The 14,952-nt window shown below is 42.3% G+C and overlaps 1 protein-coding gene across 1 annotated transcript in view; it reads right to left on the bottom strand.

The window, feature by feature from the left end:
* Positions 1-14,690, bottom strand: part of GLG1 (golgi glycoprotein 1) — a 131,566-nt gene extending 116,876 nt beyond the window's left edge. The window contains exon 1 of the mRNA XM_055413146.2: positions 14,214-14,690. Coding sequence (XP_055269121.1) covers positions 14,214-14,660 — 447 coding nt within the window. The 5' untranslated portion in view covers positions 14,661-14,690. The remainder of the gene's footprint in view (positions 1-14,213) is intronic.
* Positions 14,691-14,952: the final 262 nt, after the last annotated feature.

Genomic DNA, 14,952 nt, shown 5'->3' with positions numbered 1-14,952 from the left:
CCAGTGGTCGTGTATGGATGTGAGAGTTGGACTGTGAAGAAAGCTGAGCACCGAAGAATTGATGCTTTGGAACTGTGGTGCTGGAGAAGACTCTTGAGAGTCCCTTGGACTGCAAGGAGATCCAACCAGTCCATTCTAAAGGAGATCAGTACTGGGTGTTCATTGGAAGGACTGATGCTAAAGCTGAAGCTCCAATACTTTGGCCACCTCATACGAAGAGTTGACTCACTGAAAGGACTCTGATGCTGGGAGGGGTTGGGGGTGGGAGGAGAAGGGGATGACAGAGAATGAGATGGCTGGATGGCATCAGCAACTCAATGGACGTGAGTTTGAGTGAACTCCGGGAGTTGGTGATGGACAGGGAGGCCTGGTGCTGCGATTCATGGTGTCACAAAGAGTCGGACATGTCTGAGCAACTGAACTGAAAGAAAAATCTGATTGTACATCAACAACTTTCACCTTTCCCAGGGAAAATGGGAAGGAACAGAACTGCTTTGGTATGACAAATCAAAGGCTGGCACACGAACCTGACTTGACTTGCACAGACAACTGAGAGAACTCGTCAGCTGTCTGGGGACTGTCACAGGAGTGCGTTGCCTAGTCCCCTGTGTGTCCAGGTGCTGCATGTGAGCAGTTCTCACCAGACTGACTGAGGCCAGGGCTTTTAAGAACTTGTGGTTGAAAGAGTGAATTCTATGGTGTGTGAATTACAAGAAAGGAAGGGTAATAAGGAGTTAAAAAAAAAAACAAAAAACCAGCAGGCCAGGGCGTCTAACTCTCTTGTCTGCCTAAAGGCAGAAGGCTCCACATCCCCAGGAAACGCAACCACAGATGGGGAGGAACCAGGGTCTCCAGATCACCATCTGGCAGCTAGGCTACACAGCCTCTCTTGTGTATTTTCGGGTTTGGCATAACGGCAGTTACTTTTGCCTTAAACAATGTATTAAGGAAATCTTTTATCTTCTAAGTTGGTAAAAGGTTTGGCTCAACCCAGGTACAAACACGCTGACCTCGACACAAAATGAAATTACACCTGCAGAACTCTCATTTAAGGTAGTTTCGTCAACATGAGTAATGGAAAAATATATCTTCATCTTAATTAAAAATTAAAAAGTTAAATAGGTAACGTATACATAATAGCTCAAATATTTTTTAAAAAATCAAAAATATAGGGAATTCCCTGGTGGTCCAACAGTTACGACTTGGCATTTCCACTGCCATGAGCCTGGGTTCAATCCCTGGTGGGGGAACTAAGATCCTGAAAATCACATCACATAGCCAAAAATAAATTAAAAATACAAAAGAATAAATAAAAATAAAAGAACATAATAGAAAGTTTCCCACCTATTTTTACCCTCCATTAGCCCTAATTTCTTCTGTATCGTTCTGGAGCATTCTAATGCAAATACAAGCAAATATTGATAAATACTTTAATTCTTTTTTTTCCTCTTTGATCACAAAAACGGTAGTAAAGTATACCAAGCAATAACTTTACTTTTCTAATTTAGTCATATATCTTGGAGATCTTTCCATACGTGACATAGGAGCTGCTTTTCCACAGCAATAGTTCATTGTAATGATGCACAGTAATTTATTTAATCACTCCTTTATTGAAGGGTGTTAGGTTGCTTTAATTGAGGTTGCTTCCAATTATTTGCTATTATGAAAAAAAAAAGCTTCAATTTAATACCTCTTACACATTGACCATACTGTTATGTATAAATTTTCAGAAGCAGAACTGTCAAAAGATACATTTGCAATTTAATAAATAATTCTCAATCTCCTTTTCTAACAAATTCTCCTACTTTCCCTTTGATATGTGATAAGTTAAAACTCAAGGGATGGTGATTAATTACCACAAAAAATGCCATTGTGGCAAATAACAACTAGGCACAATATATGAAATAAATTTCAGTCATTGGCCAACAGGCAGCGTAAGCCTAAAATGCCTGAGAGAAGGGAAACACCGTGAGCCTGCCGGTCACCCAGCTCACTGCCAGGAAAGGGTTTCCAGGGGGTAGCACAGGGAGAAGGACCCCAAGCAGACTCTGGGGACCTTGATGAGCAAGGAGGTCAAAGCGCAGGGGCTCCAAGGTGGCCACAATTTGCAAGACCGAGTGGGTAATGGACAGGAGAGCTGTACAAAGAGCCAAGGAGAACGTCAACGGGGTCTCCAGAGTCAAGTCATATCCTGTGCGCGCGCAGTGGGGAATGAGACACTGAGAAGCCAAGCCGCCAAAGAACTCGAAGCTCACACAGGGCAGGGAGCGCGTTCCCACTGGCAGGCAAGGAGAAACCTCACAGGAGGGACAGGGGCACACAGCATGTTTTCAAGTACCCCTTGGCATATTTAAATTAAAATGGGCTATAAAAATACTTTTAAAAATATGAAAATATATAATTTATGTAAATGTGAAAATTATCAGAACAATGTGGTAATACACAACAAAAAAAAACAGATTTTAAGTTTTAAAAGATTTGGATTTTAAAATTTAAAACTTCAAAAGAGTTGGGAAATCTAAGCTCCATGTCTTAATACTTACATGACTTGGGCAAATCACAGCCCATCTGATTCCTGCAGTGTTTCTGTCTATAAAATAAGGCCGATATCTGTCCTATCCACTGCATACCATTACCAACAGCTCCAAATGAGATTACAAGCATTCCATAAACTAAATGTTAGACCACAATTTAACTCAGGGTAATTCAGTTTTTTAAAAGCAACTGTATTTGGTGAGTCCTCTGACATTTATACCTAGTTCCACATCTCCCTTATTGTGAGAGAAGAAAAGTTTTTCAGAACACATTATTTTTTAAGAAACAAAACTCTCAAGTCACCTTTTCTAAATGCCAAAAAATCATGCTATTTATTAATTAACCCATATAGTGAGTGTTCAATAAATATTTCACAAATAAATGACTAAAAGTATACAACAATCTACCCTGATTCCCTTCTTTTAACTTTAGGGGCAGATAAACCCAAATAGAAGCCGGGGAAAACAATTTCAGGAAGACTACCCAGGTGAAAGTCCTACACCAAAACGACTAAATTTCTACTATCCCCTTACTTTAAACTCTTTATATTAAGATGATGGACTTCCCTGATGGTAAAGAATCTGCCCGCAATGCAGGAGACCTGGTTTGATCCCTGGGTTGTGAAAATCCCCTGGACAAGAGAATGGCTACCCACTCCAGTATTCTTGCCTGAAGAATCCCATGGTCTGAGGAGCCTGAGCCAGACACCACTGACTAACACAATACTTTAAGATGATAGGAAACAATCAATATTGCCACAGAAGCAGATACTATTGACTCAAAATCTGAACAAGGAGGAACACTGATTGAACCAGATGAAGCTGCTTTTTATAAATCAAATATGATTGGTTCAGTTCAGTCACTCAGGTATGTCCAACTCTGTGACCCCATGGACTGCAGCACGCCAGGCCTCCCTGTCCATCACTAACTCCCAGAGCTCACTCAAACTCATGTCCATCGAGTCAGTGATGCCATCCGACCAGCTCATCCTCTGTCTTCCCCTTCTCATCCTGACTTCAATCTTTCCCAGCATCACGGTTTTTTTCCAATGAGTCAGTTCTCATGGTCTTTTCCAATGAGTCAGTTCTTTGCATCAGGTGGCCAAAGTACTGAAGTCCAATATTCCAATGAATATTCATGACTGATTTCCTTTAGGACAGATGGGTTTGATCTCAAACATTAGTAATACTTATGGTTCAGTCTGCTAGTAAAAACAAGCCAGAAAACAATGCTTAAAGGAGAGCTGGTCGTGGGGAGGGACAGTGCACTGTGCAAAGGGAAAGACAACCAGCAATAGTCTGGGGCTGAAGCTACTCAAATCACTGAATATAAAATCTTTGTCAACAGTATTTACACGTAAAGCCTGTAAACTCAACAGCTGTAACTTGGTACTCTCTGGAAGCCATGAACTACTTGGTGGGGGAGGGGTAGCAAACAGTAGGCTGTCACGTAGGGAGCTAGTGGGAAGGAGAGCTGGAGAACGGAGAAGCAACCTGAGACCAAATTTATTTCCTAAAGAGGAAGAAACAATATCCTCCTGACTTCTGCTTTCACTGCTAATTTCTCCTGCATCAGATGATATTTTCAAGTTGAAAACCAATAGACAACCTTATAAACTCTTAAAAGTTCTTATAATGATTTAAAAAAAGAAAACCAGCAATTCTACACACTAAATGTTTTTATCTATATACATGTCAGTCATGTCTTAATCTAGCAAATAAGTTTTAAAAAGAGACTGTGGAATTCTAACTATTTTGAAACTATTCACACATCCAGGGGATTTTCCAGGCAAGAGTACTGGAGTGGGGTGCTATTGATGGGCAGTATATCCCAAATTTATATCATTTAGGCCTAGAAAATGAATGCCTTCATTGGTAGAACTGAATGCCTTCACCCAAGGAATTCACTCCTTTGCCTCCACAACCTCAAATTGTATACATTTTAAATACCTGGTAAAGACTCCATAAGGAGAAGGCAATGGCACCCCATTCCAGTACTCTCGCCTGGAAAATCCCATGGACGGAGAAGCCTGGTAAGCTGCAGTCCATGGGATCGCTAGGAGTCAGATACGACTGAGCGACTTCACTTTCACTTTCATGCATTGAAGGAGGAAATGGCAACCCACTCCAGTGTTCTTGCCTGGAGAATCCTAGGGATGGGGGAGCCTGGTGGGCTGCCGTCTATGGGGTCACACAGAGTTGGACATGACTGAAGCGACTTAGCAACAGCAAAGACTCCATAAAAGTTTTTGACCTTACTGCTCTTCAAGTAAGTTCAACTACAGCCTTTGTGAAGAAGTCTTAGATGGATTATATAAAAAGTATCGCACATTACAGCTCACATTTCTCTTAAGACAGTAAACATACAGCCATATCTTGAAGGGTGTCATCCGCAACAACAAAGGACCACTGATAAGTAAGTACAATTTGACGAATATTAAAAAAATTGTTTTCATTCTCATCATAGCCCTGAAGTTAGATTTATACCTCAACTTTACAGATAAGAAAAGTAAAGGTTGAAGAGAAATCTGTCCAAGGTCACAAATAGGTGGTAAGTGAGCGAGGATTTGAATCCAGACTGTAGTTTCAGAACCCACTCTTTTCCCACTCACTCCACAGCTTCTCCTATGAAGAGCTCCACATGATGAAAGGACCCTGACAGATTATTTCATGTGCAGTAGGTATGCTCAGTAGATGGCCATTAATTAACAAATGGTGGACTCTATGCCTGATTAAAACTCTCCATTACTTCCCCTTTTCCCTTCTCAAAGTTTTTATTCACTTCATGTTGTTTATCACATCACAGAGCTGATTCGGCTGGCACAGGAACTGTGGAAGTAAGAAAGTAAGTGACTTTCTAAGTTAAATTACAAATGAAACCATTCTAGACATCAGAGCGTTTTCTTTAAACATGATTTTTTAATTCTTTTTTTTTTGTAATTCTGCATTTGAATTGATTTGTAACACTCTCCTGGTTAATTTCTCTCACATATTTCACTTCATTGTTTATCTTACAATTTAAAGTATGCATCACATATGTTTTTTATTTGCTTTTAAAGGAACACAAAAATGTTTTAAAGAATTTGTTCTATTTCACAAGGATATAGATCCAGTACCCATTTTCACTATGACTCTCCCTACATAGAGTTATAATGTTATTCAATCCTTCAACAGGAGAATTTAAGGGTTACTGTAAGCACAATGCAACGGATTTTCTAACTTCAGTAAAATTATTAAAGCTGAGTGAAAATAAATGCCTGGTTCTCTTACTTCATTGTTTTTAGATTCCAGTCCACACCTCTCGTTCTCCACACTCTATTTTAATGCAGATGCAAGGGTAAGTACTGGCACAGTTCTGAGGACCTTCACTTGAGACTCTTTTAAGTTTTAAATATATCTAACTCAACCAACTGAGAAGGCAATGGCAAGCCACTCCAGTACTCTTGCCTAGAAAATCCCATGGATGGAGGAGCCTGGTAGGCTGCAGTCCATGGGATCGCTATGAGTCGGACATGACTGAGCGACTTCACTTTCACACATTGGAGAAGGAAATGGCAACCCACTCCAGTATTCTTGCCTGGAGAATCCCAGGGACAGGGGAGCCTGGTAGGCTGCCGTCTATGGGGTCGCACAGAGTCGGACACGACTGAAGTGACTTAGCAGCAGCAGCAGCAGCAACTCAACCAAATGAAGACGAGTCACTGACTGACTTCCAGTACTGTGAGTTTAGCTCCTCTCAATCTGAAGGAGCTATGGCACCCCTGACAACTCATAAATTCAGCATGAGGAAGATGACGTCCATCCACTAACCAGATTAAGAATTTCATGATATGAACAACCAATTTAAGAATGAGAAGCACTGACGGGCTTTATACAGATTCTCCCAACCATTTTCTCTACCGTATGCTCATAGAATTTAATTCATTCTTCTCTTATGGTACTTACTACTTTATAACTTGCATTATGGTCTTAATAAAGATATCTTTTACTTCTTCCAGACTGGTGCTGCCCAACAGGAATAAAATGGAAGCCACATATGTTGTCTTCTAGTAGTCACATTGAAAATTAAAAAGTAAGACTGGCTTTAATAATGTTTTTAACTCAATATACTCATGTGAACACATAATCAATATAAAAAGAGATGAGACTCCCCTGGTGGTCCAGTGGTTAGGACTCCACATTTTCACTGGTGAGGGCAGGGGTTTGATCCCGAGTGTGGAAACTAGGATCCCCCAGGGTGTGCAGCATCTCCCCCCCACAAAAAGTGAAATAGTTTATTTTCCTGTCTGTGCAAAGTCTTCAAAATCAGGTGTGTATTTTACACTTACAGCACATCTCAACTCAGACTACTCCTATTTCAACTGCTCAGTAGCTACATTTAGCTGATGACTACCACGCTGGACTACCACAGGGATGGGGAAGGGGCATGAGCCATTTTACAGTTAGACAAGACTGGCTTTCAAATCTTAATTCCACTATTTACCGGCCCTGAGACAGCTCCCTCATTTAAAAAATAGTAATCATTGGAATAATACTAATGATACATTTTTCATAAGATTAAATGAGATACATAATACCTAGAAAACATCCTGTCCCTTAGAACAAGGCAAACAAAAATCCCTTGGTAAATGCTACTATTATCATATATTTGTAGCCTTTAACAGTAAGCACAGTGAATTGCACATAGTATGCATTCAATAAATGTTTGCTTAAGGAAGAGAAATTACTTTGCACGATATTATACAAGTCATTTTAATGGCTTCTCTTTAAAATACATTTCTCATATAAGCAGGGAGGATTGTTGCTGATGAAATTTGTTTTGAACACATTAGAAGAAATGGACAAAGAGAATGAACCATCTCATCTCTTGGACTGCTCTTTATTTTCTTCCAAAAAACAATGAATTATTAAGCACCTATTTACGGGAAAGCATTCTTATCAAGAGACTTCTTAAAAAGTTCATTGCGTAAGTGACAGTGTTATTTTACAAGTAACTCAATTATCTGCAGGAATATTTCTATCTCAGGTTGGGATAAACACACACCCCATTTCTGGGCTTTACTTGAAGAAGAGTGGTGCAAGCAAGACCCTTTATAATCTGGACTCAAAAAATTCTCAAACTCTCTACTTGAGTCAGTGCAGTCCCTTTAACTACTCAAAGCATCTTGCCTTTCCACCTGTGCGTATGGCTCCCTTGCACATGTCTCATATTCCTACAGATGGCAGAGTCACAGAGTACCAAAGCTGGAAGGATCTTAAGTGATAACCCAGTCTTCCAAAGCATGTACCAGAGGTGGTAAGCAAGATGATTTCAAGTGGTATGTGTTATTATTGCCTACTTCAATGGTCACATATTTTGTTTAATGTAAAAAAAGAAAAATATAACTAGCACATCAAATTCAAGAACTCATGTAGGGAGTTCCCTGGTGATCTAGTGATTAGAATTTGGCGCTTTCACTATCATGGCCCAAGTTCTCACTGGTTGGGGAACTGAGATCCTGCAAGCCATGTGGTGGGACCAAAAATAAAATAAAATTGGAAGGAAAAAAAAAGGAATTCATGTATATGTTCACTTACAACAGGGTTAAACTGTCCCTCAGTTCAGTTCACTCCAGTCACTCAGTCATATCCGACTCTTTTCGACCTCATGGGACTGCAGCACGCCAGGCCTCCATGTTCAACAACAACTCCCAGTTTGCTCAAACTCATGTCCATCAAGTCAGTGATGTCATCCAACCATCTCATCCTCTGTCATCCCCTTCTCGTCTTGTCCTGTCCATCACTACTTAACTGTCCCTGATGCTGCTGCTAAGTCGCTTCAGTCGTGTCCGACTCTGTGTGACCCCATGGACGGCAGCCCACCAGGCTCCCCCGTCCCTGGGATTCTCCAGGCAAGAACACTGGAGTGGGTTTCCATGTCCTTCTCCAATGCATGAAAGTGAAAAGTGAAAGTGAAGTCGCTCAGTCGTGTCCGACTCTTAGCAACCCCACGGACTGCAGCCTACCAGGCTCCTCCATCCATGGGATTTTCCAGGCAAGAGTACTGGAGTGGGGTGCCATCGCCTTCTCTATAACTGTCCCTGCTTCAGGGTAAAAAAAAAGTGGTGGTATGATTTTTAAGTCCAGAGTAGCAGAGCTGGGCTCCATTCAAGTCTAAATCCTAGTTCTGTGCTCTTTTCATTGCTCTAAAGGATTCACTGCCCGTGTAAAATGCAGTGATGAACACTCTCTTATACAACTGTTTCCTGATCACAATCCCATTTATCAAACCAACTGTAAGCAATGTTGGTATCTTAAAATACTAGTGCTCTTCCACTATGGTAAGTGCATAATAGATCAATAACACCTTGATTATGTGGTTAGACTGCTTCCAACCACTGAGAGTCAGCACAGGAGGCAATTCCATATTGGTTCAAACAAAATAATCATAATATATCCTAAAGTCAAACAATGTTTGGATTAACTGCTGTTTGCATTATTCATTTCACTATTTTCACCCATGAATGAACAAGATGGTACACACATAAATTCTACAAACTATAAAATACATACAGACAGAACACACAGGAAACAACTCATATAGATCAAATAAAAGGGATGGCCTACTATCTTAGGATACAGTTAAGAGAAAGACTACGAATAGAAAAAGAAAATGTTCACCTATGAGTCAAAGCAGGTTTACAGTTTGTAATGTAATTCCTCTTCAATATATATTATCAGTTCAGTTCAGTCGCTCAGTCGTGTCCGACTCTTTGCGACCCCATGAATCACAGCACGCAGGCCTCCCTGCCCATCACCAACTCCAGTTCACTCAAACTCATGTCCATCGAGTTGGTGATGCCATCCAGCCATCTCATTCTCTGTCGTCCCCTTCTCCTCCTGCCCCCAATTCCTCCAAGCACCAGAGTCCTTTCCAGTGAGTCAACCCTTCGCATGAGGTGGCCAAAGTATTGGAGCTTCAGCTTTAGCATCAGTCCTTCCAATGAACACCCAGGACTGATCTCCTTTAGAATGGACTGGTTGGATCTCCTTGCAGTCCAAGGGACTCTCAAGAGTCTTCTCCAATACCACAGTTCAAAAGCATCAATTCTTCAGTGCTCAGCTTTCTTCATAGTCCAACTCTCACATCCATACACGACCACTGGAAAAACCATAGCCTTGACTGGAAGAACCTGTGTTGGCAAAGTAATGTCTCTGCTTTTTAATATGCTATCTGCTGCTGCTGCTAAGTCACTTCAGTCGTGTCCGACTCTGTGTGACCCCATAGATGGAAGCCCACCAGGCTCCTCCGTCCCTGGGATTCTCCAGGCAAGAACACTGGACTGGGTTGCCATTTCCTTCTCCAATGTGTGAAAGTGAAAAGTGAAAGTGAAGTCGCTCAGTCGTGTCTGACCCCTAGCAACCCCACGGACTGCAGCCCACCAGGCTCCTCCATCCATGGGATTTTCTAGGCAAGAGTACTGGAGTGGCTTGCCATTGCCTTCTCCGAATATGCTATCTAGGTTGGTCATAACTTTCCTTCCAAGGAGTAAGCGTCTTTTAATCTCATGGCTGCAATCAGCATCTGCAGTGATTTTGGAGCCCCAAAAAATAAAGTCTGACACTGCTTCCACTGGTTCTGCTGCTGCTGCTGCTAAGTCACTTCAGTCGTGTCCGACTCTGTGTGACCCCATAGACGGAAGCCCACCAGGCTCCCCCGTCCCTGGGATTCTCCAGGCAAGAGCACTGGACTGGGTTGCCATTTCCTTCTCCAATGTGTGAAAGTGAAAAGTGAAAGTGAAGTTGCTCAGTCGTGTCCGACCCTCAGTGACCCCATGGCTACCAGGCTCCTCTATCCATGGGATTTTCTAGGCAATAGTACTGGAGTGGCTTGCCATTGCTTTCTCTGTCCACTGGTTCTAGTCCATCTTAAAGAAATATTTACAAAGCATTCACTCTGTGCATAGAAAGTGGTCAAAAATGTATAACCTGAAACTGATATATCAAAAGAAGGTACCAAGAAATTCAGAAGAAATACTCATAATGCTTTTATTTGAGCTGTGTGGCATAGTTCTCAAGCCAGGAATCAAACCTGTGCCCCCTGCCTTAAGAGTAGGGAGTCTTAACTACTGGACAGCCAGGGAAGTCGCCATAATGCTTCTAAATACTAAAAAAAAATAATCAGATTCTGGTTTTATCTTGTTTTAAGTCCTTATCAGAGACTTATACTGAAGTATTTATAAATGAAATGACATAATGTCTGGGACTTACTTTAAAATACGCCATTCTCCCAACCCTTGTGATTAAAAACAAAGTGGGGACAGTTTAAGTTTAAGTTTAACTTAACTTAAGCTAAGTTTAAGTTTATGGGGTAGGGAGTCATCAAACTATTCTTGCTGCTTCTGTTCATGTATTAGAAAGTTTTTGTTTCTTTTTTAAAAAATCTAACAACAAAAACTAAGAAAAACTATGTACATCACTAATAATCTTCTAAAGAATCAACATCTCCATGTGAAACTTCTGTCATTTCAGCCAAAAATATACAAAGTAATTTAAAATTACTCTCAACATAAAACATGTTTTTTTTTTTTAATCAAATATTAAACTAGACAACAGTACCTTCTCTACTTTTGGTATTACCTTTCCTCTAACTGCCAGAACAGCCCAGGGTGTATTTTTCCTTTTACTTATACTAGAAAGTATATGTATGTGAACTAGTTATATGTTCTTTTAACTAGAACTACTGCTAACTACATAAAGAGACACACATAACCAGGACTACTATTCCATCATTACTGCTAATATACCCGCTATGTAATAGCAGGCCCACTGGGTATACTTGACCTTTTAAAAGGCATGACTCATCTGAGAGGGTTAAAAAAAATAAAGAAAAATCCCCCACAACATGTATCTTCAAAATAGTAACCAAAAAAACAGAAAAGCTGTGAACTAATCTTAGTCTATATGCTGTTTAATTTATAGTTTACACATAAAATTTTAATTTGCTGGCATACCATACATTAGACAAACTGTAAGTATCCACTGAAATTATTTAAAGGTAACTATAAATACCTTCAAATAGATTTTGTAAGTGAATTAATACATAACTTTGAACACTAAAGGGAACCTTAAATTATCTGAACTTAAGATTTAACCTAACACCATATACCCATGCTACTTCAAAATAAAAATGTGGTTTACTACACTACCATTTAAATAGTCATATGCTTTGCATTTTCAAAACACTAACAGCAAGAACACAGAGAACAATCTTCCTGCAAATAAGTATCCAAAGGAATAAAGAAGCACAAATATCTGCGTTCCTATCAAACAGTCCTATATACCAAAAAGCACATACAAAACACGTTCCATACTTCCATTTCAAATGTGCGTAGCTAGTTCACTTTCTTCTTATATGCTTTCAAATGCATATAGTAGATTTAACCAATTCTCTAAGTGGAGTAAAATTTCTTTTTGCTGTCTTTAAAGGGGAAAAAAAAAGTAGTTTCAAACTAGCTCCACCTCTTAAAGACTATATATAGTTGGTCATGGTACTATTCTTTCAATTTTTTATGTATATAAAATAGGAGGAAAAAAACCTGGAAATTTGCAAAAACCCCTGCCCTCCAAAAGCCCCCTCCTTCAATTTACATGACATCTTTTCTTCCATAAAACAGACTCCATTAGTTTACTTCACCTTCAATCAGTCAACACTGTTTACTGAGTCCAGGCACTGAATTAGGTCCTCTGGAAAGCTACAAAGGAAACACAGGACCTAATAACTACTTTCAAAGAGTTTAAATAACATCCCCATAAAGGAAGGAAAATGTAGTTACTGAAACAATATCCCTGCTGAGATTCTTACACTCAAAGGTGGAACTACAGAACTACACTTTCAGCCCAGGTTTTTTACAGTAAGTAATGCAAGAAATCGGAGAAGGCAATGGCAAGCCACTCCAGTACTATTGCCTAGAAAATCGCATGGATGGAGGAGCCTGGTAGGCTGCAGTCCGTGGGGTCGCTAAGAGTCGGACACGACTGAGAGACTTCACTTTCACTTTTCACTTTCACACATTGGAGAAGGAAATGGCAACCCACTCCAGTGTTCTTGCCTGGAGAATCCCAGGGATGGGGGAGCCTGGTGGGCTTCCGTCTATGGGGTCACACAGAGTCGGACACGACTGAAGTGACTTAGCAGAAGCAATGCAAAGAAATACAGTATCGACCTAACTAAACAGACTCCAAAAGTGGTCACATCTGTTATTTACGGATTATATACGCTGCTACACACTTCTACAAGCATGACAAAGGAACACTGATCCTGTGAATGACAAAATCCACATGTCCCTAATACATGTCAAGAAAGATGTACTCCTAGAAAGGGCCACTTTCCCTAATAACATCCTGTTTCTGCCACAAACTACTCACCAAATGTTTGGTCTTCAACATTACGATCCTAGTTTGAGAGAACAGCACGTATTTTATATCCTCAAAGCTCAAACAGAAAATTTCAAGAAGCTTGACACAGTTAAGAATCTCAGCTGTACTGACTAGAGGAGTAGGTGAAGAATAAAGAAGAAGGGATTCTTTTTCTAATTTTCAAATTGTATATAAGTCATCTAAGGCCCCACAGTTCTGGTGGTTCTAGAAATTTCCTTTCTCTCTGTCCCCTGAACATGTATATCTTTTACTCTTGTGAATTACTCTGTATGGACTACCAGATCAAATATCACAGTGGGATGAGGGGGGGAAAAACTGCTAAGACTAGCCTTTTTCTACAAACCAATGGTCTTCCTGTGACCATGAACATCTTAGGCAATTCTGATTACAATTTTCCAAATAAGACTGTATCAAGGAGTGGTTTCATTCTACTTGTCAACTTTTGGGCCTTTTATATGTTTAAAAAAAGTGTCCCTACCAGATTTGCTCCCAAACTTTGCTAACTGTCAAAAATGCACTTAACGTCTGCGTTACTAAACTGAATGGCATCAAAGAACATCAAACCAAGACGGCATTAAGAGGTACAGTCAGACAAGCAAAAAGATCAGAAAAGCAAAGACCTCACAGCCCAGCTTCAAAAGCTGCCTCAACTTTTCAAGCTTTGGGACTCTAAATCACTCGGAATAATAGCTAACATTACAAATTGATCAAAAGACGTGAAGGCGAAAAAAAATAGCATATATTAGTTTCAGCAGCTAGTAAATAACAGGAATTTTTGAATTACAGAATAATAGGGTAAAGACAGTAAATCTGGCTGCAGACTACAATACACATCAGAACAGAACCCGAGCTGTCTAAACAAACATTATCTACTGCCAATAAACAGCAGGGTATTCTTTATCAGCTGAAGTACGCCAACCATTTTTCACATTTTAAAGAGCTGCTACAAATTACCCAAATCAAAAAGGGTGGCAAAATCGTACACAAGTCTTCACCGAGGAGCCACCGCGCTTAGAGCATCACACAAAAGACCGGAGCAAACATAGACTCGCTCTGGGCCTCGGCCGACGGCGGCGGGGAGCCGGGGTGGGCATCCCAGAGCACCGTCCGGGAGCGAGTGAGGGCTGGGGGTGGGGTCCCCTCCCCGGAGCGCGCCGGGGAGCGGGCGACCGCGCAGAGGAAGCGAGAGGCGCGGCCGCGGCGGCCCAGGCCGCCCGGCGCCCGCGGGGGCCAGGCCTGCGCGCCCGGCGCCTCACCTACCTCCCGCACGTCCTGCAGGCACTCCAGCACCGCCAGGTTGTTGCTCCAGGTGTGCTTGGGACACACGCGGCTCACGTCCTCCCGGCAGGACTCTTCCTCCGCCAGCTTCCAGCCCCCGCCAGCCCCGCCGGGCCCTGCTCCGCCCCGCCGGACCGGAGACCCGCCCGCAGGGAACGGCGGCTGCTGCTGCTGCTGAGGAGGCTGCTGCTGCTGAGGCGGCTGCTGCTGCTGCTGCTGCAACTGAGATGACTGAGGCAGCAGGAGCTGACCCGGCAGCACGCCGCCTCCCGGCTGCGCTCCGAGAGGAAGAAGGTTGCTCCCCGGGCCCGGGCCCTGGCCGTGGCCGCCCGGGCCCTGGATTTTCTCCGCGCCTGCCGCCGCGAGCAGCAGCAGCCGCAGCGCCGCCGCCAAGCGGAACATCCTCAGTACACGTCCACACGCCGCCATCTTGAGTCCGCGGCGAGCTCGACGTACCCGCCGGCGTCGCGTATTTAAATGAGGGGGCGGGGCGGACCCTCCGAACCCCTCCCGCCGCGCAGACCCGCCGCCGGGCGCGAGCGCGCTCTGGGGGCCGGCGCCCTGGGCCTCGGCCGGCGGGAGGGCGACGCCAGGCGTCCCTGGCGCCCCTTCAGATCCCTGGGGAGGGCCGCTTTGCCTAATTTCCTTGGTTGTCCGTCGCCGAAAAATTTAAAAAAAAAAAAAGATTGGTATTGCCACAACCAAGATGGCCGGTAAAGTG

This window comes from Moschus berezovskii, chromosome 22, assembly GCF_049115385.1.
Source record: "Moschus berezovskii isolate FMDL1 chromosome 22, NW_MosBer_1.0, whole genome shotgun sequence".
Taxonomy (NCBI): domain Eukaryota; kingdom Metazoa; phylum Chordata; class Mammalia; order Artiodactyla; family Moschidae; genus Moschus; species Moschus berezovskii.
Note: the sequence above shows the minus strand (reverse complement) of the source record. Positions and strands in the feature narration are given on the sequence as shown.